The sequence below is a fragment of the Anas platyrhynchos genome, chromosome 8 (assembly GCF_047663525.1).
Source record: "Anas platyrhynchos isolate ZD024472 breed Pekin duck chromosome 8, IASCAAS_PekinDuck_T2T, whole genome shotgun sequence".
Taxonomy (NCBI): Eukaryota; Metazoa; Chordata; class Aves; order Anseriformes; family Anatidae; genus Anas; species Anas platyrhynchos.
Window position 1 is genome coordinate 14232025 of NC_092594.1, and position 22207 is coordinate 14254231.

At 44.1% G+C, this 22207-nt stretch overlaps 1 protein-coding gene across 2 annotated transcripts in view; it reads left to right on the forward strand.

Annotated features, from left to right (window-relative positions):
• Window positions 1-18495: 18495 nt before the first annotated feature.
• The window catches only part of DENND1B (DENN domain containing 1B), a 158151-nt gene continuing 154439 nt past the window's right edge, over window positions 18496-22207 (forward strand). Inside the window, exons 1-2 of one of the 2 annotated variants that reach the window (XM_027463101.3) lie at window positions 18496-18947; window positions 21008-21072. In XM_027463101.3, coding sequence (XP_027318902.1) covers window positions 18931-18947; window positions 21008-21072 — 82 coding nt within the window. In that variant the 5' untranslated portion in view covers window positions 18496-18930. The remainder of the gene's footprint in view (window positions 18948-21007; window positions 21073-22207) is intronic. The other variant, XM_027463102.3, reaches the window with a different exon arrangement.

Below are 22207 nucleotides of genomic sequence, written 5' to 3' on the forward strand. Positions count from 1 at the left end.
ATATACGTGTAGGTGTAATAAAAATCCTCGGGAGTACAGAAGATGAAACCTGGGCCTCTCTAAAATCAGTGGAAACTGCTGAATGCAATGCAGATCTTCCACTGTAAAAGTCAGAGAGGCATCCATCAATCCATCAGGCTGTTGAGACCTAGAGTTCATAGGAATTAACAGCAACTTGCTGGTGTAGATTTTTAATTTTCTTGTTTTCTGGTGTCCTGGAGAAACAGCAAGCTGCGTACGCTAGGTCAGTGCCTTTTTCCCTCTTAACTGATGAGAAAGCAGATGCTGAAGTCTGCTTTGTCTGGCTGGTAACAAAAGGAAGTAGTCACTCAGCCAGGGAAATGTTAAAAGAGAAAGTAAATGAAGACTTAGAGAAAGATTAAGAGCATGTAGATCTCAAATAACAGGGAAATCTGCGTCTCTGTCATAGCAGCAACAAGCCCCTGTGCTCCTGCAAACCATCACTTCTTTTCCAAGTCAGAGGAGAGGCTGTTCCTTGTTCTCCTGTCAGACCATGGGATGAGAAGTGCTTATCCCAGTGAGTTTTGCATTTACTTGCCTACGTTGCAGTATGGTGCCATCTAGAAAATGTCATCCTTGCTTCTAGTTTTTGAGCCTAAAATCCCAAGCTGTGATCTTTCATCTGGGCTGGCTGGTGTGCTACACAACCCCAGCGCTGTATGTAGCCTCAGCTTCGTGGAGCCCTCTGTGACAATGCAAATGCAAAAACCTTTTGCAGGATTTGAAATGTTGATTGCATTGGTATTATATAGGACATTGGGGACATAAGAGTCATCTGGCATTAGCTTCATCCTGGCATATTTATATTCACATTTTTCTATTTATGATTATTTAGGAATAGGATCAGGAAATGGATATTGAAACACACTTGCCAAAAGCAAAAATGACTGAAACAGATGACGTGATTCTTCAGAGCAATTTTGTACAATCAGGGAAAGAAAGGAGTAAAGGAGAAAAGCAGTTTACATGTCAGTTCTGTGAACTTCAGGGTAGAGAGGCCAGAAAACACAGTGACAAACAACCTAACCCAGGCAGCAGCGAGAGTGTGCTGTGAGGGGTGGTGACGATAAACTTGGCCACAGAGACCATCAAAAACCCTGCAGCGTAAAAGATCGTGGTCCAGAGTTACCAGGTTACTGGACTGAAATCAGAACTGAAACTGGATGCCAGCAGGATCAGACACTTTGGCTCCACAGAAGAAAACTGGGCAAGAATAAAGATTTTTTCATCCAAATGCCATGGCTCCAGTCCCTGGCTCTGGGAAAAACATGCACAAGAGCTTGGTTATTGTTTTCCCTGAAGCCGTATTGTACAACTCAGTAAAGTGCAAGAAAGTGCATTTACTTATTAGGGTATCTAGAAAAAGGGAGAGCAGTAAGCTAAAGATAGGGCCTGGGGTGGAGGTCTGGAAGGACCCTTTTGGTCACTGGTTCCGTGTCTAATCCAAGCAACGACAGTCATTGTCTCATTGTCCTTTCGTAATGTATTATAAAACTAGTTGGGTGTTTGCTCTCTCTGCCCCTACTGGGAGGCTGTTTCAAAACTTTTCTAAGAAACCTTATTTCCTCTCTAACCCTCACAAAGCCTTTTTTTTTTTTTTTTTTTTTTAACACAATTGTTATAACTGAGGCTAATAGCGTTTGGTGCTAGCAGCTTCCAGGACGGTTCAGAAATTGTGATCAGCTGCCCTCACAGCATTTGTTTTGCTAAACTGGATGAACCACTGGCTTGTTCCTACTGGAAATACCTCACCTGGCATAGGTGGTGGCTGTTGGATTTGTTTTTCTCTGATGTGCCAGCCTTATCGGCTTGTATTAGCTTCCATGCTTACTCCTAAAATTCTTTTGGAAATGGCTATGACCTGGCTACTCCTGGAGCCCCTTCCCAAGCTTTCCCAACTTACAAGTTCCAGGCTGATTTAGCACACTTCATGTAAGGAAACTTCAAGGCTCCTTAGTGCTCATATTTTTGCTTTCTTCAGGACAGTTCACTTAGTTTCCTCTTCCTGAAGAAAGAAGGAAATGTCCTTTTGAAATAGAAATCATACTTCTAGATCTACATTTGTTTCTTTTTCCATTTAACTAGAATCCACTTCTGATTACTTAATTCAAATGTATTTTGAATGTGCAAGTCTTCCATAACATCATTTCTGATGTGAAGTCTAAAATAGCCCTGTTTGTCAGTTCAATAATTATCTCATAAAGAAATCTGTCAGCTGCCATGTTCAGGAATAACTCTGACAAATCATTAGTAGAAGACACTGGTTCATATAAGCAAAGTTAAAAATGCTCACGATAGAACTCTTTATATTCAGCTTTCTAATAAGAGTGGGTTTCGGTAATAGGTTGTCTTGGTGACCTCTCTAGAACTTCTCATACTTCTTCCACGTTATTTAAAACAAAATTTAAATATTTTTCTGTGCTATCATTTCTTATTTTAGTATAGTTTATTACAACACTGAGAGATAATTCTACCTCTTTGTAGTATCTTCTTAAGCACCAGCTGTAGGTACCTGGCCAGTGGTTAGGGTGGCACGTTCCCTAGGCTTTGAATATCCGTACATCATCCATGGTCAATCACGCACCAGTGAGCTTCTGTCTTCATTTCTCTGTTCAAGTTTATGGTATTGTATAAATGATAGTAAAGGCAGGCATCTATTTTAAGCCCCTCAGAAATATGATATATAATCGGATGTTTAATTTTAGTATCTGTTGAGCCGCTAAGCTTGATGGCCGTGGTTCTGGGACTATACACGCTCGTGGGTAAGTCCGACGTGGAGTGTCACTGACTGAGGTGGTTATATGCTGCAAGAAATCATCTACATGAGTGAAGGCACTGCGTCAGGCCTCCAGCTAGCACCCACAGCCTCATCGTGTGACCTGAGGTGGCCGTAAATGAATAAATCTATCTGTGCTAATTAGCTATGTTATGACACTGACCTAGTGGGAAGACCTCCTAAACAGCTGAGGGACTGCACAAGGACGCTTTGTTACCTGGGTTCTGTTGGATTGGAAGAAGCTGTTTTTCAGACAAAATAAGCAATTGTTCACCATAGTGTTCGGTGCTGATCCGAAACACCGGGGCAGAAAGTGGCATTTGTGTGGTCTGAAGTTGCCAATAAGTTGCCCTGTGCTGTGCAGCGAATTGTTTAATCTTCCTGATTTAGGTTCTCTGCCTGGTGAATAGAGAATAATATTTAGCTTTCTCAAAAAGGTATGATGTTGGGATTAGTTTCTGTAGGCGGCTGAATTCAGCAGAAGAGGAGCTTAATAAATCAGGCAATCTAGACTTAAATTGCAATCTGGACTCCTCCTTTGGGACTCCTTTGGAAGGCAAGTACATTGAGACATTTTCTCTTGGCTTATGGTACAGTAAAACTGCTGTACCAGTTTATTAGCCAGTCTATTTTTTTTTCTTTTTTATTTTTTTATCATTTTCAACATGTCCTGTCTGTTATGGAGCCTATTACTGCTGACAAGATGATCAGAAAGTTGGGCTTTGAAGCGTAGACTGCTTGTTCCTTATTGCTGTTCTTCAGAGTTAGTCCTGGTTTGTTGCCGCAGGTTTACAGTGGAGCTGCTGTGCGCTGGTAGAAATCTCTTGGAAAACATCTAATATCTTAATTTATACCAAACAACGAGGAGTACTGTTCATGCTGCTCGTGGTCTTCATCATCACAGATGTCATCTTGATATCCTTTCTAATCAGCCGGGTAGAAATGCTTTCAGCCTGGGGCGTGCATGCGAAGCAGAGAAAGAAGCAGTCAGAGGCGGCCTGGCAGAGGTGGGCTTCTCCATGGTCCCTGGGGAGCAGGGACAAGAGGCAGGCCAGAGGTGGGTGGGAGTCGTGTTGAGGTTTTCTATCTTTTTTTTTTTTCTTTTTTTTTTTTTTTTTCTTGCAGGGGGTGAGACAGGCAGTGCCATTTTGCCTGTGTTCCCCTTTGCTTACTAAAGGTCTGCAGACCGGTAGCGTACCTCCTTGTTGTAAACTGTAAGAATGAGCTGAGATGGCTGTACACATGCCCCTGGGGGTAGTTTGTGTCTGACTGTATTGCCCTGGTCCACTTGTTAGAAATTATTTTAATCAGTGTGACTAACTGAAGCCAATCTCTTGATGATCTAAGCCAATGGAGTCTTTTTAGCAAGTTTTGCTAGGCACCAGAATCTGGCAGCCACCCCAAAAGTCGATGAAGCACTCTGGAAGAGAAAAATTCTAGCTGGTTGCTAAAGGTAAGGTTTTAAATGCGTAGCTCTTTAGATAAATGGAATACCGGAGATACTCCTGAAAATACTTAGGCATACACTTGACCTTAAGCATACACGTAATTCCATTAACTTCAGTGGGACTATATATATTTCTAAAGTGAACCACCTGTGTGTTTGAGAAGACCAAACTATTAAGCTTCTCTGCATGCAGAATTTTATCCTGTGACTAAGTCTTTGTGTATCATGCTGTAAATTTACCCTGAAGCTTGCCATAAACTCAGTGCTTTTAAAGAGTATATTTGAAGAGCTCCAGTAGAGTCTCAAGGCAGTTATAATAGTGTGCATTTGATTTACAGTATGCCATTGAATTAGAAGGGTATTTGAAAGGGGATTTATGTTAAAATAATGCAGACAGTGATTTAGAGTGTGGATTGTGGCCATAAGTATGGGCAAAACAGAAGAGTTTATTGCAGAAAACAGCTCATTGCCTTCTGCGGAAAAAACACAGAAGTAGAAAATTTGGAGATTGTCAGCTTGGCTAAGTATATCTGTCAACTAAAAATACTGGTCAACACATGGCTTTTCAAAGTAAAGATGACTTTCAGCAACATTTTGTGTAACCAGCACTGGATAGAATCATCAATGAGCTGGAACAGTGATTTGGAAAGGCAAACCATGAAATCAATAAACCAGCTGGGACAATGAGTCCAAGAAATACACATTTCTTGGAAAATGACAGAGCATTCTGGCAAAAAGAGCTATAAACTAGCGTAGAGCTGAGAATTTTGCCAAATTCTTCAACAATACTGTGATGGCTCCTGAATAGACACATGCTTTGACCTGATTAGTAAACATTTGGGTTTTATACAAAAATGCGCAAACGAAATCTTAAAATAATATTTTCAAGTCTATTTTTTTATAACTCTCTAGATCCCTGTCAGTATTGTTTCTATACTTTCTTATTGGAAGCCTAAAATGCAGAGCCAAAACATCAGCTGGCATAAATCACCTAACTTCTGTGAAGATAGACTGATGTTAATGATCTGGGGCAAAATCTGTCTCCTCTGACATTTCTATTCCTGCGTTTAAGTGCAGGCTGTTATTTTGGGCTTAGGAGGATTTTAAAAAACATGAAGCTGTTCTGAGAAATGGAAAAACATTATCAAGATAACAGTGAACTTTACAAGTGGATGGAGGAGAGCGTTCGCGTATGCAAAGTGAAAACTGGAAAAGCAAACAAACACAAACTTGTGTCAGGAGAGGAAGACCACAGTGACTCATCTGGTAACGAAGTGTGTTTGAATGAGCACAAAATGAATTTCCTGTTGCTGCACAAACATCCTTCAGTGTCTAAAGGTGCAGTAGACGGAAGCAGCGTGACTGTGTGCAACTTCTTGATTCGGAGCACTCTCTGTATTTCTGTTGCTAACAGCTGAGTTTGGGGGGTGCCAAACTGAACAGCTGACCTCTTAGTTTGGGGGCTTTTTGTACTGACGCTTGGAAAACAAACCAGTAATGATCCCCGACAGGAACTTGGTCTGTGATTCCCTGCTGACAGAATCTGATCAGACAGCTTTGCCCGTGAAAAAGATCATACATTAATGCTTATGGTCCCAAGTCCCAGTTACAAATTCACTGGGCTCACTGGGAATGGCAGCGCTGCTTTCTGTGACAGCAGTCTCACAGGTGAAGTTATTGGTTCCCCAGGAGGAGTCGGCAAGGACACAGTGGATAAAAACTGATACAGGACAAATGCTGAGGACAGGAGGGTCTGTGCAGTGAAGTGATGCGTGAAGTATTTGCGGGCGGGTGTCTGGCGAGCTTCGTTAGCGGGCTGGGGAGAGCATTCTGCCACCATGAACGGGTGAAGGCAACTGTCTCTTGGAAACTTGACAAAGAGACCTTTGTGTTCTCCTCTCCTCTGGTTTAGCATCATCACACTCCTCTCCCTCCCCAGAAAATACCCTCATATTTGGCGAGGACCCTGTGTTTCTGTTTGGGTGGAAGTACTGGTCTCCTTCAGCCCCCACCCCTGCCACACTGAATCAGTCTTCTGCTGGATCCACACGGGTTCACACAAACTGTGGCAGGGGACGGAGGGACCTCTCCGGAGGGACCTCTCCTGCTCTTGTTTCAGGCATGCTTTATATTCAGCTAGGCATTTCAAGATCAATTTATACATAAGCTAGTGAATTAAAGTGTTTTTTTTTTTTTTTTTTTTTTTTTTTTTTTTTTTTTTTTTTAATGGGAAACACAACTTCATCCCAGTGCTAAAGGCTTTATCTGGTGGCTGTGGTGGCTGTGCCTCAGTTCAGCACAGGAAGAGTTTGGTGGCAGGAGAACAGAAGATGGATCTGAACAATAAGTGGCAGCAGAACTGCACAGAGTGCTGGAGACTGAGGACAAGGAACTACCTACAGAGAGAAGGAATCTGCCGACATAGGAATATGAAAGAGAAAAAACACAGTGAGGAAAATAATTTTGAGCATATTTGGGAAAATATCAGAACGGGCAAGGTTGAACTGAGTGTAGTCAAGTCAAGATTTCTTCTCTGAATGTTCAGATTGCACAAGTAGTTTAGTACTATTAACTTTTTACCCAAAAATGATTGCAGAACTTATGAGCATCAGGAAAATATTCTGTGAAACACAAAATGCTAATTGACATTCCCAGGGTAATTCTCAGGCAGAGAGGACATTTACAAATTGTAAGTATTCCATAGGTACAAATGATTAGACAGGGAAATCTGAAGACATGCTAAGGACAGAGAGAAATTTTAAAAAAAGGTTAATTAATCACAGTGTATTGTTCTTTTTTTTCCTACTTTTGTGTATATATCATTGTTGTTTCATGTCATATAAAAGCATGCTGGTCCATTTAGAAAAGAAAGTGCAACTTTTCTGTCGAGGAACATTGGCAGGTTTTCCACCACTAGTTCTTATTCCTTAGGACACTGTCTTGTTCCCAAGCACCTGTTAGTTCTGTGATGATTCTGCAAATCCCCTCTGTTTGAGGAAAAAGACAGCAAATTAACAGCAAAGGCAGCAGAGAGAAAACTCCCGAGCAGGTCGCAGGTCAGTCAGTGCTGTCCCAGTCGTTCAGCCTCCTATTTGCCTTGCAGTACAGCTGCAGGACATATGTTTTCAATATAGCTTCTTCTAAAGCAGTGAGGGGATTGCAGATTTGGTTTTATGGTATCAAGAAAAAGATTCTCTGGCAGATATTTCCATGGCCTGGTTCTGCAAGTACTCATTCTTGGATGCATGATTGTGGAAACAGTCACCAGGAAATGGGGGAGGGAGTTGTCTGAAGACCCTCACTTGTCCCTAGTTAATCAGCTGGGTGTTAGCATGGGCAGCTCTGTAACTCCAGGGTGAGTTCAGCAACAGAGCAGCTGTGGCAGCAGAACCCTGCTCTGCGATATCTCAGCGGCTCTGTTGAGCTACACGTATTGCTCGTGCAGCAGGACGCGGCAGATGGGCTGGGGGGATGCTACTTGCTGTGTGTGCTAAAGGTAGTTCGTGTTGGTTAATGCCCAGATTTGCTGGAAATACTGCTTGACTTCTTCAGCAGGCCAGAAATCATCATACAATAAAAAAGAACGTGTCATTACTTTAACAAATGATTTCTTTTGGTTACTGTTGTTGCAAGTTGGTGACCACATAATTAGAAATTCAAATTATTCACTGATAGCATAACAGGGGTAGTCTTGTGAAAACAGCAGAAAGCATCTTTAGGCATTTAGATCAGTTTACCAACACCACAGGCTATCTACCTCTTGCCATGTCTAGTATGAAACAGCTTCTATGACGTGAGCAGATTGGGAGCAGAATGCTTTGCACTGCATGTAATTTTAATGTACTCTATAGATTACAAAACTGAAAATAAGTTGTGTCACATCAGAATTACAGTGTACCGTGTTTTCAGGATAAGCGAGGAGCTCGTTAAGGAGGTCTTACAGTTTAAAACATGTTTTATTCACTTAACCAGCGCCTGGAAATATCCTATAGTTTTACTATGGAAAACAGAGAAAGGCATTTTTTCCTTATGATTTTTTTTTCATTAACTATATTAGATGATGGATTAGACCTAATTCCAATCTCAAGTTTATAAATTGGAGAAAGAAATTTCTTTTGCAAGATTTTGCCTGTGTTTTGTAACACATTCGAGGAACGCTCATATGGGTTAGATCTCCTGAGTCTGCTAGTGGCTGACGTGTTCTTTGAGAAAGAAAAATGACATATTGTTTTATAAAACTATTCCCTGTGTCTTCCCACTTGCCAAGCTTACTATGTTATTTGAGGGGAAAAATACAGTTCAAAATGGTTTGTAATTTAATAGGAAATGTGGAACAAATGATTGAAACTGTGGGGTCACATGTCTTTAACAGATATACTCACATTAAGTGTAAATGATGGCAACAGGAATATTTATTGAGCTATCCAAAATATTTTCACTTGGCAAATTTCAGACTAACTGGTCTGGGGAACTGCCCTGGCCTTGATGAACCTACGTACATTGAATGTTAATAATCAATACCAGATGAGATGAGAAAACTATGAAGCTCTGAATGATAACAGTTTTCACAATGCTTTTTGCAGTGCTCGTCATAATCTTTGCCATAGATGCATGGTAGAGCCTGAGCACAAACCACTGTGTTTGACAGCTGGCATCAAAGAAACTAGGGAGTTAGCAGAACAGTAGGAACACACCTTTAGACCACCTGATGCAGTGAAATTACATGCTAACACCAACAAGATCCTTGGGAGATACCATTGCTTTGTTTTTCAGGACATTGCAACAGAAATAAAAAAGTTTACTCTTGTAAATGAGCATTTCAGGATGATACTTTAATGTAGCCCGTCAGTTGTCATATGCTGCTAAGGCTGTCTTGGGGCAGAAGTATCATGAGAAGAACGGCTCCAAGGAGTGGTAGTGATGAGGAGGATGTGGTGATCCCCACTTCTTCAGAGTCGACATCAAATCGAGGACTTAAAAGGACGCTGTCTTGCTTGATGTCTCAGTGTCTTGCCTGAGTGCTGTGTCAGCCTGCATTGTCCTGCTGGCTGCAGTTGCACCGCAGCTCTAGCTGCATTTCCTGCTCTGTGCTGCTGGGTGATGCTATGGTGTGCATGATGAGTTTCATCCTCATCTAATGTGTGTGCAGGGTTATGAGAGGTCTAACCATGCTGCATGCATAGACATGAATTACTGTTCAGTTCTGTTTTATCCGAGTGCCTCTTTAGGACAGGCACTGGTGCTTGCAGAGAGCTTCACGCACCTGGTATCTGCTCGAATGGGAACAGGGCCGTGCACGAGCAATCCAGGTGGTTTCTGTAGTGTACTGAAGACATTTTCCTGAAGCAGGTGATTGACAGGGGACTAGGGGAGGTGCTCTGCTGGAGTTGTTACTCACAAATGAGGAAGAACTGGTTGAAAAGGTGCAGGTCAAAGGCAGCCCTCTCATCTGCTGGCTTCCCAGGTGTGCTAGCAGAATCTGTGGCGATGTGCAGCACCCACAGGCAGAGACAAATGCAGCTGGGGAGTGCTTCAGCCCCTTGGTTGTATATGGGTCAGCGGGACCAGGAGGGAACATTCAAGGGGCTGACAGCACCGGCTGGTGTTAGCAAAGGCCAATGCAATCTGCTTGGCAGTTGTGGCAGACACCAAGCCCCATGCTCCTGTAACAGCGTGTCAGGGAACGGGCAGCAAGGGGTGAGGTGGCCATGAGGCAGGCGGGGCATCAGCCTTGCTGACAAGAAGCCAGGACATGAAGTCTCTGTGACAGGATCTGGGCCAGGTCTGGAACCAATCCACCAGAAATTGAGTCAGCAGGGCAGGATAGGGGTGAGAAACAGGGAGGTAGGAGACGAGCCGCTGGTGTTGCTACAGTGCAGCTCCACTGGGGCCTGGCGCAGAAGCCTCAGGGCACATGCAGCTCCCAGGGAAGGGGCAGGCAGGCCCTCACCAGGGCTGCCACTGGCTTTGGTCACAGCAGCAAAACGGCTGGCCTGGAGCTGTCAGCTGAGCTCCTGAAGCATCCTAGAATGAGGTGGTTGCTCAAGGTACAGGTGGGGGTTCGCTGGACTGAAAGCGGTACTGCAGAACAAGACCTGGGGAGTCTGGTGGGCAGTGTGGTGAATGTGAGGCAGCGCCACATCCTTCCAGCAACAAAGGCCAGCTGTGCTCTGGGGTCTGTCAGTGAGAAGATAGGCAGCTGCTGAGGGGAAGTCTTTGGTCCCCTCTTTAAGATTTGTGGGGCTGGATCACTGCACCCAGCTCTGGGCTCCCCATCCCAAGAAAGACACTGACGCACTGAAGCGAGTCCAGTGAGGGCCACCAGGATGGTGGGTGGCTGGAGCAGGTGATGCTTCCACAGCATCTGAGCAGCCGCTCTTCTACAAGCTGCTCCGAGCAGGAGGCTGGATGAGGTGACCTCTGGAGGTCCCTTCCCACCTGTGGGGTTGCATGTGGCAGGGAGCTGCTTTGCTGCAGCGTCAGTTTGGTGCTAGGGAGCACACGGAGGTTTGCACTCAGCAAGACTTCGAACTGTCCCAGGAACACAGAGACATCATTCTGCTCCAACATCTGTTAATAATAGAGTACGAGGCAGAATGACTTTCTAATGGAACTATTGAGAAAAGCAGCAGATGGAGAATTCTGTGCAAAATAAGTAATAACAATATGATTTAATTTCTGTGCCTGTCTGGCACTCTAAGAACAAAATGGCCTGATCCTGCGGCAGACTTCCAGAGACGCTTGAGAACTGCGGAGTACCCTTGACTCCCATTTACATCAGCAAGGGCTGAAGTCCTGCAATCAAAAGGTGAGGTGGCTGGCTGCCCTGGGGTAGCTGTTGCTGTCTTTCTGAATTCTCAGGTGCATCTTCTCAAATGCCAGGCAGCGTGCAGTCCTACTGCTTGTCTGCTCTTAAACTGGCTCTACAGCTCCAGTGGTTGCAGTAGGCAGCTGGACTATCTCCAGTAATTAATGTCATCAGCTGTACAATGCGTGCACATACTGCCCCAGGACAGTCTTGCTTTTCTTGAGCTGTTATGCCCGTCTGCCCATCTTATTATAGCCAGTTATTAAACTCAATATCTTCAGTAAGTATCCAAATAATCATGGTCGTTTACTTTATTAGTTGATTACTGGAGATTATGCTCACATCTGCTGTGCTTAGAATCTCTCAGTCAGTTTAGTGCCTTCAATATCTGATCCAGTGATGACTCAGAGATGGCAAATATATCTATATATAGTGATCTAAAGCCATCTGTCTGAAATGCTTATATCTATTTAACACCAAGATAACGGGGTCAATTGTCCTTATACCTTTATATGAAGAAAGCAGCAGAAGATGTGTGTGATATTTCAGTGATTTATCTGAGATCCAATTGCATGACTCAGTTATAACAACAGAGGTGTGGGAAATCTTCAGAAAGCTTGCTGTATATCTACCTACATTATGATTCATGTGTTGTGCAACATCACTATGTTTTCATTAGAGAAACAGTATTAAGCAATTAATTTTATGTTATTAGAGGAAAGGTGCCTTTTTCTAAGAAGAAATGCTATTGCTGAATTATCTGGTGCAATGATGAGTAAAACACAAGGACAAATATGTGCCCTAAGACACTGGCACTGTGGGCTTCATGTTCTGTCAGCCACTATACCAGCACGTGGACTAGAGAAGCTGCAGGACATCCTGATGGGGAAACCTTACACTGCTTTTTACTCTATATGCCAATAAATATGAGAATTTGCCATTGGCTAATCATAAGTCCAATACTGTTTGTAGATCTGAGAAATAGGCTTTTTGCTATAACTGATTACCATACAAAACATACGTCAGTGTACAGTTTTTCATAGTTTTGCCAGTGCATACAGAGGGCCTAAATCCATGATAAATAAACAGCTGGAAACTGTTCTTTTAATACTTACTATGGCCTGATTTACTGGTTTGGAATCTTTTTGGTAGACACAGCAGACAGTTTCCAAAACAGCTTGCACACTTCTAACACACTTTCATTTTAATAAAGTTCAGTTCCTAATTTTATGTGTATTTGGCCTCACTGCAAGAAGCCACATTCAGAAGATTACAACAGTATGGATTTTTTTTTTTGGCTGATAGAAAACAATTTCTTACCGTCGTGAGTAGAACTTTTTAAAAATAACTTTCAAATATGGCAACAAATCTTGCTCCATGGTTATTATAATGAGTATGAGATTCATCAGGTAACCAACAACCCACAGCATTTAAAACACATATCTATATGAGAAGTGTGAGGAGTATATCCTTGCCTTAAGAGATGAACTGAATTTACTCAGCAGGAATGTGTTCAAGCTGGTAAGAGTTTTTTACTTGCAAATGATGTGAATGAGTGATTTACTTCTACAGAAGCCATGCATATGGAAAGGTATCGGCTGACCCCACTGCCTCACTAAAACATTCTTGCTTAGAAAACTATATGCTGGACTGAAAAGATCTCCACAGTAATCACTAACTGTGGGAAAGAGCTGGATACTTTCCCTTGGTGTGGCCATCAGTGTTTCTTGAACCTTTCTGGGAGTGTTTTTTTTTTTGACAATCAGAAGAGAGCAGTTCAGTTTCTCTTGTCAGTCGTACATTTCTTTGAACATGCTCGCAGGGGGGCAGCTGGAGGTGCTTGACTTGTATCTGAGCACAAGCTGGGCAAAGACCACTGCTTGTTTTCAGGCACTCCTGTGAATAATCAACGTCCACCGAGAAATTCTTGGTATTCGCAGGCTGAAGCTGGATTTGGGCAGTAGAGCTGCTGGGTGGTTTGTTCTGCTGTTAGATTGTCAGCACTCCCATCTGAATAAATGAGAAATTCACACAAAGAATTTTCCTAAATTGTCTATTAGCTGAGATCAGCATCCATGAAAAGATTATTTATCTTTTTTTTCTAAATTTATATACAGACCACTGGTAAGACATTAAGACTACACAGGTAAAGCAAATGTCTGGTTAAACCTTCTGAAGGCTTGTAAATATTTACTAGTCGTGTACTTGACATCTTCTGCAGGCTATGGCACTAACTAACAAAAGGTACTAAAGATCAGATTGTGAGGATTTGCAAATGCTACCTACAAACAAGTGCTTAATATAGCCGTATCATAAACTTTTAACCTTTTGAGCATTTTAGCTCTTAAAACTCTGTAGTCTGGATGTGTATTCATATAAATTCCTTCAGCCTCTTTATTAAACTTGCAATTTAAGGTTTTACTAAATACAATTTCATTTGTAGCACAAGCGTCTGATTTCAGAATCAAAAGAGATTTTGACACTTGCTTTACAGAAAATGCATGGAATATTTCAAAACCTTTTCTACATAGCAACAAAAACAGCTAAAAGGAACAAAAAAGTATCATGATTCTATCTTATACAAACTGGGTCATGTATTTTCAAGTCAGGTAGTTTCTACGCAACGACTTGTCCTGTTACTGATCGTGATGAAAATGTTCATTTTAAATCGGCATACTAATGTAAGCTGATGAGTTTGACAGCTACGCCAGCTGACCTGCTTAAGAAGACCTGCTTTCTCAGGCTCCTTGGTAGGATGTATTGATTACAAAGCCTGGAAATCATAATTCCTATCTAAGTAGTGATCTCTCCCTGGGTGCTCACTGATTAATTTATGACCGTGTTTACCTGGGCATGCATGTTTGGGCAGATTAGCCTTTGCACGCAGCATTGCTGAGGGGACATTGACAGCTACTGGGTTGTTGCATCCCTGAACTTTAATGGTACCACAACAAAAGTTCCACACAGAAGTCCTACTCAGTCACATCTCTACCTTTTCAAGGTATCACATTTACTTTGCATTTTTCTCAAATCAGAAACTGTTCTTATGCAGGAAAACTTAAGCTTCTTACTTTTTTGTTTGTTTAGAATAAATAATGTTAAAAGATTAAAAAGTTGGTTGGATGAATTGTGCAAATAGTCAATAAATGCAAAGAATCATCGCAGGCATATTTACTATATATGTTTACTTAATCTTCCCAGGCTTCTTAGAAGAGGTCTACTTTGAGTCAATGACTGCCTAAAGAAGCCGAGTTATGAAATGACTTGGTGTAGGTATCTTTTTTTGTAGGTTTCTTAAGTATTTTCTCTTAAGTATTGTCTCATGTTAGTTATGGCCAAGAAGTTTAATCAGTAAATTGATGTTTGTGAATGTGCAGATTTGGAGGATTTTGTGTAGGGAGATTACATTGTTTCTGCATTTACAATTTGTGATGAGTACGCATAACAAACAAGGGGGTAAGAAAATCATCTCCAATCCCATTGAAATGAACAGCAAATTCTCCGTGAGGTCAGTATTTTGCTCTAAGAAATGTTTTCCAAGTCTGTGAGGTGTGATTAGGTGATTACATTGTTAGGAGCTGCACTGGTAGCAGCTGAGATAGCATAAAATGACTTGAAGTCACTTGAAGGAACAAGGACTAAAAGCAATCCCCATATTGGCAGAGTTTGTGGCAAACAAAGAAGTAATTCTTGGTACAAGGTATATATTTCTGATCATACAAACGTGTTCCAGGAAATGTTTTGTTATAACCACACAATAGGAAGTTGCATCTCTTCCTACTTTGCCATTTTTGACAAACCTGTTGATATTCCCAGGAGGGAACATCTTTTTTCCGCAAGCTCTGCTAACAGCGTTCTGCAGGAAATCTCCTTACTGCTTTCGGTAGCATTTAAGAGGAAGACTTTTTTGGTTTCTCTGGTTTTAATTTGTAGTATGTTTTACTATTGAATTAAATATACCTGGCCAAGGAACGCTTCTGTGGTACTTAAGATCCCTTAATTCGTTAGGGCTGTGCTCTGCCTTACAGGGGTGGCAAAAACTCTCTACTAACTCAGAACTGAGTGGGGGAAAAAAAAAAACAACAAACAACTTTGGTGGAGTCAGTTGGAGTGGGAGTGGAGTGGGAGATTTGACCTGTAGAGAGGTGGATTCAGTCAGCGATTGCTAAAACCTCCATAATTTCCTAGGATTGCCTTTGTTTGTAGGGTAAATCCTGCAGTCCCTGCGGGTTCCTCACATGAAGCATACTTGTTTGCAGTTCACATGGGGAGGATTCAAATTCACCCCATGCTAAATGCTTAACAGAGAGATTGTTGTTTCCACAGGCTGTGTGCTCTTCCCTTCTCTCTGTCCCCTCTACCTTCTCCCTGCCAAAAGAAAATCACCAACTGTGTGTACGTAATGGTTTCAGCTTTAAAAAAGTGATTGGATTCTCACGTAACTTTTCTTGCTTGCTCCACTGTTCCCAAGTGACATGATGTGTGGCCATTCCTTGTCTGTTTCTCATATCCCTTTTTGAGATTTGAACTGCACTCTGCATAACTTTTATAGACCCAAACCCACATGGTTTTGATTTGGCAGAGAATGGCAGATTGCTCCATATTAGAAGGGATGTGGATGCTCGTTTTTGACTTTTGTTTGGTGTTTCTCAACTACGTCTCCTGTTGTTTCCATACTGAATTTGGTTATAAACTCCAAAGTATCCTACACATTTTGGTACATTGATCCTTGAGCTGGAGCTGCCCTGTTGGTGTTTCCATCCTCTCTTTATCTGATTTGGGTGAAGTAAGATTTTGGGGGTCTTTCATGCAAGCTTGTACTTACTGTGATGCATTAATCAGTCAGGGAGAAAACGGAGCCTTGCAGGTCCCGTTGGAATTGCAGCAAGCTCTCCTTTACTGATAGCACAGATGGGCCAAACAGTAGGTACACGTACCTCTAGGAGCTTTAGGGTTTCTTCACATTATTACAGCGGTACAAAGATGAGTAATGAGTATTTACTGCTGGCTAGCTACAAGTAAGATTGAGTAGGAATCTTCATCTTTAAATTACAAAGTTTTTAATTGCTCATATCTATGAAATAAGTGTTCTTCTCCCCTGTCCCCCCGCCTCCAGCAAATCCTCTTATACTAGTCCCTACGCTAACCTTTTAAGGAGAACTTAGGCAGACTTCAGCCATTTTACAGTTATACAAAGCATAAATAAAAATGCTTTGTCTTCTGGATTACCTGATAGAATAGCTGACTCTGAAAAGTCCAAATATCACTTGTTTTGTGGTTCTAATTTGGAAAAGAAAAAGAAAAATTAACAAAAAGTAAACTAGATGTTTGCAGCTTCAGAGTACGCTGAAGCAATCCATTCTCTGCGTAGCTATCAGAATTTTCTTTCAGTTTCTCCTTCTGCCTTAACCCTTTCCCAGGGTTAAAACAAGGCAGGAAGAAGTGGTTTTGAACACCAGAACCTTTCCTAAAACATTGTGTTTCATTAAAAAATAGTAATAAAGTAACTCTCCAGCTGCTGTGGTTATAAGGCAGTCTTGAAAATACGAACTACGTGTAACCTAGGCAGAGAGGTCTCCTTAAGTTTTCACAGAGACGGGAATAATGGCTGTGAGAGATGTGAGGCTCATCTCATCAGCGTTTTATCTTGTGTAGCCTCAATTTTGCACATGAACTTTCTCTGCTCCTCCTGCAGGCAGGCAAGGCGTGAGGCAGTGTATCTATCACCTGAAGATCCGATCATTTTACTCTTAGTGACAAGACATGTAGGTACTCTGGGAAAGAAACCCTGCCTGTTTCTTTTTTTTCCTCCAATTATAGCAAAATAAATTCTGAGGGACCTGATGGTCATATCTGCCCAGAAGGGCACCGGTCCTGGAGCCAGGCCAGGGCTGCACAGCAGACGTACCTGACAGGCTGTCAGATGGCTCTTCTGTCCGGAAAAGTGGTAAGCACCAGTAGTTTAGGACAAGAGTGAAAGAAACTCACAGCAGCCTTATAAAATATTTAATATAATCCAAAATACTGGTTTACCGAAATCCTGAAGCACAGCTTTTTGTCCTCCTTCTGGTACGCTTCAAAATCGAGTTTTTTTCATGCATAAAGTGTCTCACTGTTTTGTTTGGGCAATCACCCAATCCAAATTCAATCCAGCGAGATTGTGGGCCATTTTTTGCGGCAACGGGTTTCGAAATCCGTGTGTTTTATAGGGCATATGGGGCCCGAGACGGAGGGCGGAAGGGAGGCAGAGAGAGGCGTACAGGCACGATTCACCTCCCTCCCCACGTGCACTCTCAGTGAGCTGCACCCAGCTCGACTCACTGCTGCTGCTGCTGCAGCCCTTTTATTTCTGCCACTTCCCCTGCGTACAGGATGCGGCCACTGCCTCTGGCATCACAGCCCAGTGGCTTGGGCTATCTGCTCGGGCTATCTGTCCCTGCTTTGCTCTGCCCATCTCTGGGTGTGGAGCACGGGCAGGCACCGCACCCACTCTTTCCCTGCCCTTTAGTCCAGGTTGATCTTATCAGAGAAGTTAAATTTAGCAGCAGTGTGTTAAGGCTGCCTGCTTCCAGGGCCTCTCGTGGTGTACGATCCAGGTTTCAGGATTTCTCTAAAAGCCAAACCCCGAGCTATGTGAGGTGCATGGTTATGTGTTACGGATGCAGAGTCCCAGACAATTTCATTTACTTCAGGGGGAGCTGCAAATGCAGTCTGCTAAACACAGCCAAGACTTGTTGTAAAATGAAGGCTGGGAAAGTAAGTACTTGAAAACCAGGAAACTCCCAAAGCTAACGTTTCTGCCACAACATCCAGTTGGGTTCGCTGCACATTCGCTACGTTTTATTATTATTTAATCTATATCCTGTGAGGTGTGTAGGATGTGTAACGAAGCCAAAACGATATTGCTTTGGAAAAGCCCGTCTTCGTAATTTCCTGGCTTTTGAATATTCGATTCTTTCAGCCTCGGTAATGCATTAATGCTGTTTTATGTGTTTAATATATAATTGGCCTGAATCTTTTCCTTCTTTTCAACTGTTGATACCATGATTGATTTCTGGGGGTGAAATGAGCGAAGCTTTCTCTTTGGCCTGGTGTTCCAGAAGGAGGTGTGCGTGTGTGTGTGTGTGTGTGTGTGTGTGTTTGTGTGCGCGCTTTCCCTTACACCCATGCTATGTTCCTGCTGAAGGGTGCTTGGTGTAGGTGGGCGCTGGGCTATCAGCTGAGCGAGACTTGTCAGACTCTGGAGGCCAGTGTTACTTCTCCTTCCTTTCCAAACCGACTGCAGATACTGGAGGGTGTAAAGCTTTTTTTGGTGTGTTTGCGCTTACTCCGGCACCTCCCCGAGCTGCTGCAGCCCGGCCAAGTCACCGCGGGTCAACCCCGAGTTTATGACCTTTAGCAAGAAAACCCCTCACTTCTCCACCACATATAAAAAAGGGCCGCGAGCGGGACACACTGTCCGGCTGGGGCGATGCTGCCAGCCTGTCGCGACACTCCTGTCGCCGACAGCGCAGCGGGCAGCGGCTGCCCGGGGCCGGCTGGGCGCCCCCCCGGCTGCTCCGGGGCCCGGCGGCGGAGCAGCCCCGGGCCCTGAGGCTCAGGTGCCGCCGCGGCCGGGCCCTTCCTGGCCGCCAGAAGGTGCCGGAGCCGCCGCAACAGGAACTGCGAGCCGGGGGGAGGAGGCGGCGCCGCCGCTCCCCGCCGCAGTCGCGGCCCGAGCCGGGGGAGCGCAGCGCAGCGCAGGGGAGCAGCCATGGGCCGCCGCCCGCCGCCGCGCTGAGCCGCCCCCGGGGCCCAAGGGGGGAGCGAGGCCGGCGCTGCCCTCCCGCCCGTCCCTCCCCGCCTCCCTCCGTGCCGGCCGGGGCCCGCGATGCAGCCATGGACAGCAGGATCAAGTGAGTGGGGGGCGCCCGCAACGAGGCCTCGGGGCCTGCCGGGCCCGCCCGGCGCGGCGGGGGAGGAGAGGAGGGGAGAGGAGGGGAAGGGAAGGGAAAGAAGGGAGGGAGCGAGGGAGGCGGCGGGGCGCCCACCGGCCGCTGAGTGACAGCCGGGCACGGGGGCGACCGGCGGCAGGGGAGGGCAGGGAGGCGGTGGGGGGAGCCCCTTGGCCGCCCCTCGCCGCCCGCCAGCCCCCGGGGACCAGAGGGGGGCAGCGCCCCTGGGCTCGGCCGTGAAATGGTGGCGGGGCCGGGGGCCGGGGGCTGGGCTGCGGGGCCGCTCCGCCGCCTGCCCCTGCGGCAGGTGCAGCCAGGGGGGACTCGGCTGCGGGGTGGGCAGGAACAGGGCTGCTGCCGAGCAGCCCTCCGGGGGCTCTGACACTGCTGCGTGTGAGGAGGGAGCCTGGGAGGGGTCTTCTGGAAGGGCAGGTGTAGGGGGGGTGGTGAGGGATTCCCCCACCCAGCGTGCCCGGTGGTTGTGGAGCGGGGAGCCCTGGCTGGGTGTTTGGCACAGGAGGGCTGGTTCGTCTTAAAAACAACCCGGGGACACGTGGAGGGGTGAAACGAGCTCAGCTTGGGCAAGGTCACAGGGAAGTGGCACTTGGTGTCAAGGAAGGACCTCGGCGGGCCAAGTGAAGCTGAGCCTCTCCTGTGTCACTCTGAACCTGCTCCCAGCTGCAGGAGCAAGGCACTGACCTGAGCCCCAGCCTCACCTCCAGCCCCCAGGCTTGTAGCTGAGCAGGGCTGGATTGCCTGTGCGCAGGGTCTGTGGGTCCTGCATTTTTCTCCAGCTAAATGCTTGAAATTATAATGCAAGGGAAGATTGTGATATGGGAGGGCTATGTCTCGGTAACCTGAATTAGACTGTAATTGCATATGTCAGGCGATGATGGTGCTGAGGTCACTGAAAGCACGAACTGAATCAATTAATTTGTGACAGCTGAAATTTTCCCCAGCTCAGCCTTTGGATTTCATTCAGAGCTGCCTTTAAAGAAATGACGGAGCATTAACTTGCTGCACCCTTTGTCTGAAGCGTTCTAGAAACTTGGAACCAAGTCCGGGTTTTTTTTTTAATCTACCTAAAACTCCAGGAGGAGCATTACCTGAAGAAAGAAGTTCAAGTGCCAGCCTTTTATGTGGTTAAATAGATAATTGATATGGGTGCGGTTATACCGCTTGTTTTTAATATAAATAGCAGCGTGCTTGGTAGCCAGAGAGAGCTGGATGGTAGAGCAGTGGCAACTCGAACTATTTTAATAACAATGCAGTTTTGGATTAGGAAGAGCACTACCTGCTTTAGCATGTGCCCTCCGTTACCATCAGGTGTGCCTTTACCAAAAGGACACAGCACTGCCCGGGGTGGCTGTTAAAAGTGGGGGCCCCATCTCCCCACACCCTCTGGCTGGCTGGGTCGGGAACGTGCCCGTCCCCAGGCGCTGCCGCAGTGTTTTCTCACTCGTGGAATCGTGCCTGAGATTCAGCCTGTAACACTGACGATCAATATCTTGTGACAGAGGAAGCTCGGTGATCTGCGGCCTTGTGGTGGTGATCAGGCACATCCAAAGGACAGTGGCAAAAGCATGGCATTAAAATGGGAGTTCAATGATAAACTATTCCTCTTAAGTAGAAACGAGAGGTAACCTTAGAAAAGGCTGCCTGGGATTCCCTTTAGTGTGTTTCAAATGGATCATTTGATAAAGGTTTTAGTAGTGCTTTTTTTTTTCCAACTGTTAAACGTGGTAGAGCCACTGAAAAGCTGTTTTGATGCAATGACAGTATCAAACAACCTAAATTATGTGATTTATTTATCTTCCTTGTTCTTTTTTTAACACTGTACAGGAAAACGTGACTTAGTTCCGTGGAGGTACCAATCTGATTTCTAATTTTATTTTAATGAAATTTTAATTTATTTTAATTTATTCTGTACAAACAGAACAGAAGAGGTGTAACACTGTAGAAAATGATTTACGCTGTCTGAAACATCTGTAAGATTAATCAATTGTGTTTGTTTCTCTTAGGGAAAATCCAGAACGTACCTTTGATTTGGTACTGAAGGTAAAATGTCAAGCATCCAAAAATGAAGGTAATGTACTGTGCTTACTGGTATTTATAGAAATAAGAAATGGAAAAAAAAAACACCTTGTTTGTATCCTGCTCTAGTTTTGTCTAATGTTATGAACTGCTTTCAGATTGGGATTGTATTAGAAAATGACTGTGGTTACTGTATTGCCTTTTAAAACCTATTAATGTGTTAATTCATAGCTGTCATGCTTTTTCTATTGTTATGATTTCCTTTTGGTTGTTGTAAAAATATTTTTGCTCTAGAAACTTGCAAAGCTTGGACTTGAAGCGTAGCTTCCACAGATCCTAAGAAAACGTTGATTTTTGTATAAGATTTCTTTTAGCAGAGCAATTGGCTTCTGCGTATCAGTGGACTATTCGTTTCAATTAGTGTCACAGGGAAGAAGAAAGTTCTTTTCCAAACAGCAAAAATAAACATTATTTCTAGCTTGTGTTTGGCAGATGCTTTGGTGTGGTACATGACACAAACAGCGATGAGTTCTGACTTGCACTTGTGTTAGCTCTTGGTTTCACAGCTCTACAAGCATGTGGTAAAGAGATCTAGTACTACAAGAGTTACCTGAGAGAGGCTTTTTTCATCTTGGGTGTAAAAAGATGATGGGATTTCCAGTGCTAAAATTAAAGTAACCTCTATAATTTCCACTAGGGGAACTCAGGTCATGTTATCCTCCAAGGTTACTGGCCTTTTAGAAACACCGGGAGAGAAGAAGTCTTGTTGGGGTCATGTAGCCATGTTAGCCTGTGACAGTTGTGTCTTAATCACAACTGTAAGTACAATAAATTACACTTTAAAATTGAGCATATTTCTTATCCTGCTGTGCTAATGGCTGCTGTTTCTTGAGCTTACTATTTTAGTAAGTTAGAAGCCTACGGAAGAGCTTATAGAAGTATATAAAACCTGACTATTTCATTTTGTTTCTTCATGGTGTAAACCATACCTGCCTAGTGTGTCTACAAAGCAAGTTTTTGTTGAAGCTAAACAATCGTAGCTATTTAGGTCTTCCTTTTCTTTTCAGTGACTGACTGACAGTCACAACAGGCTTTTCTGTACCTACTCTACCGTGTACTATCTGTTATTGATATCTCAGGTTCCTCTGAACTTTTTTATTTTTTTTTCTTCCTTATAATGCTGTGCT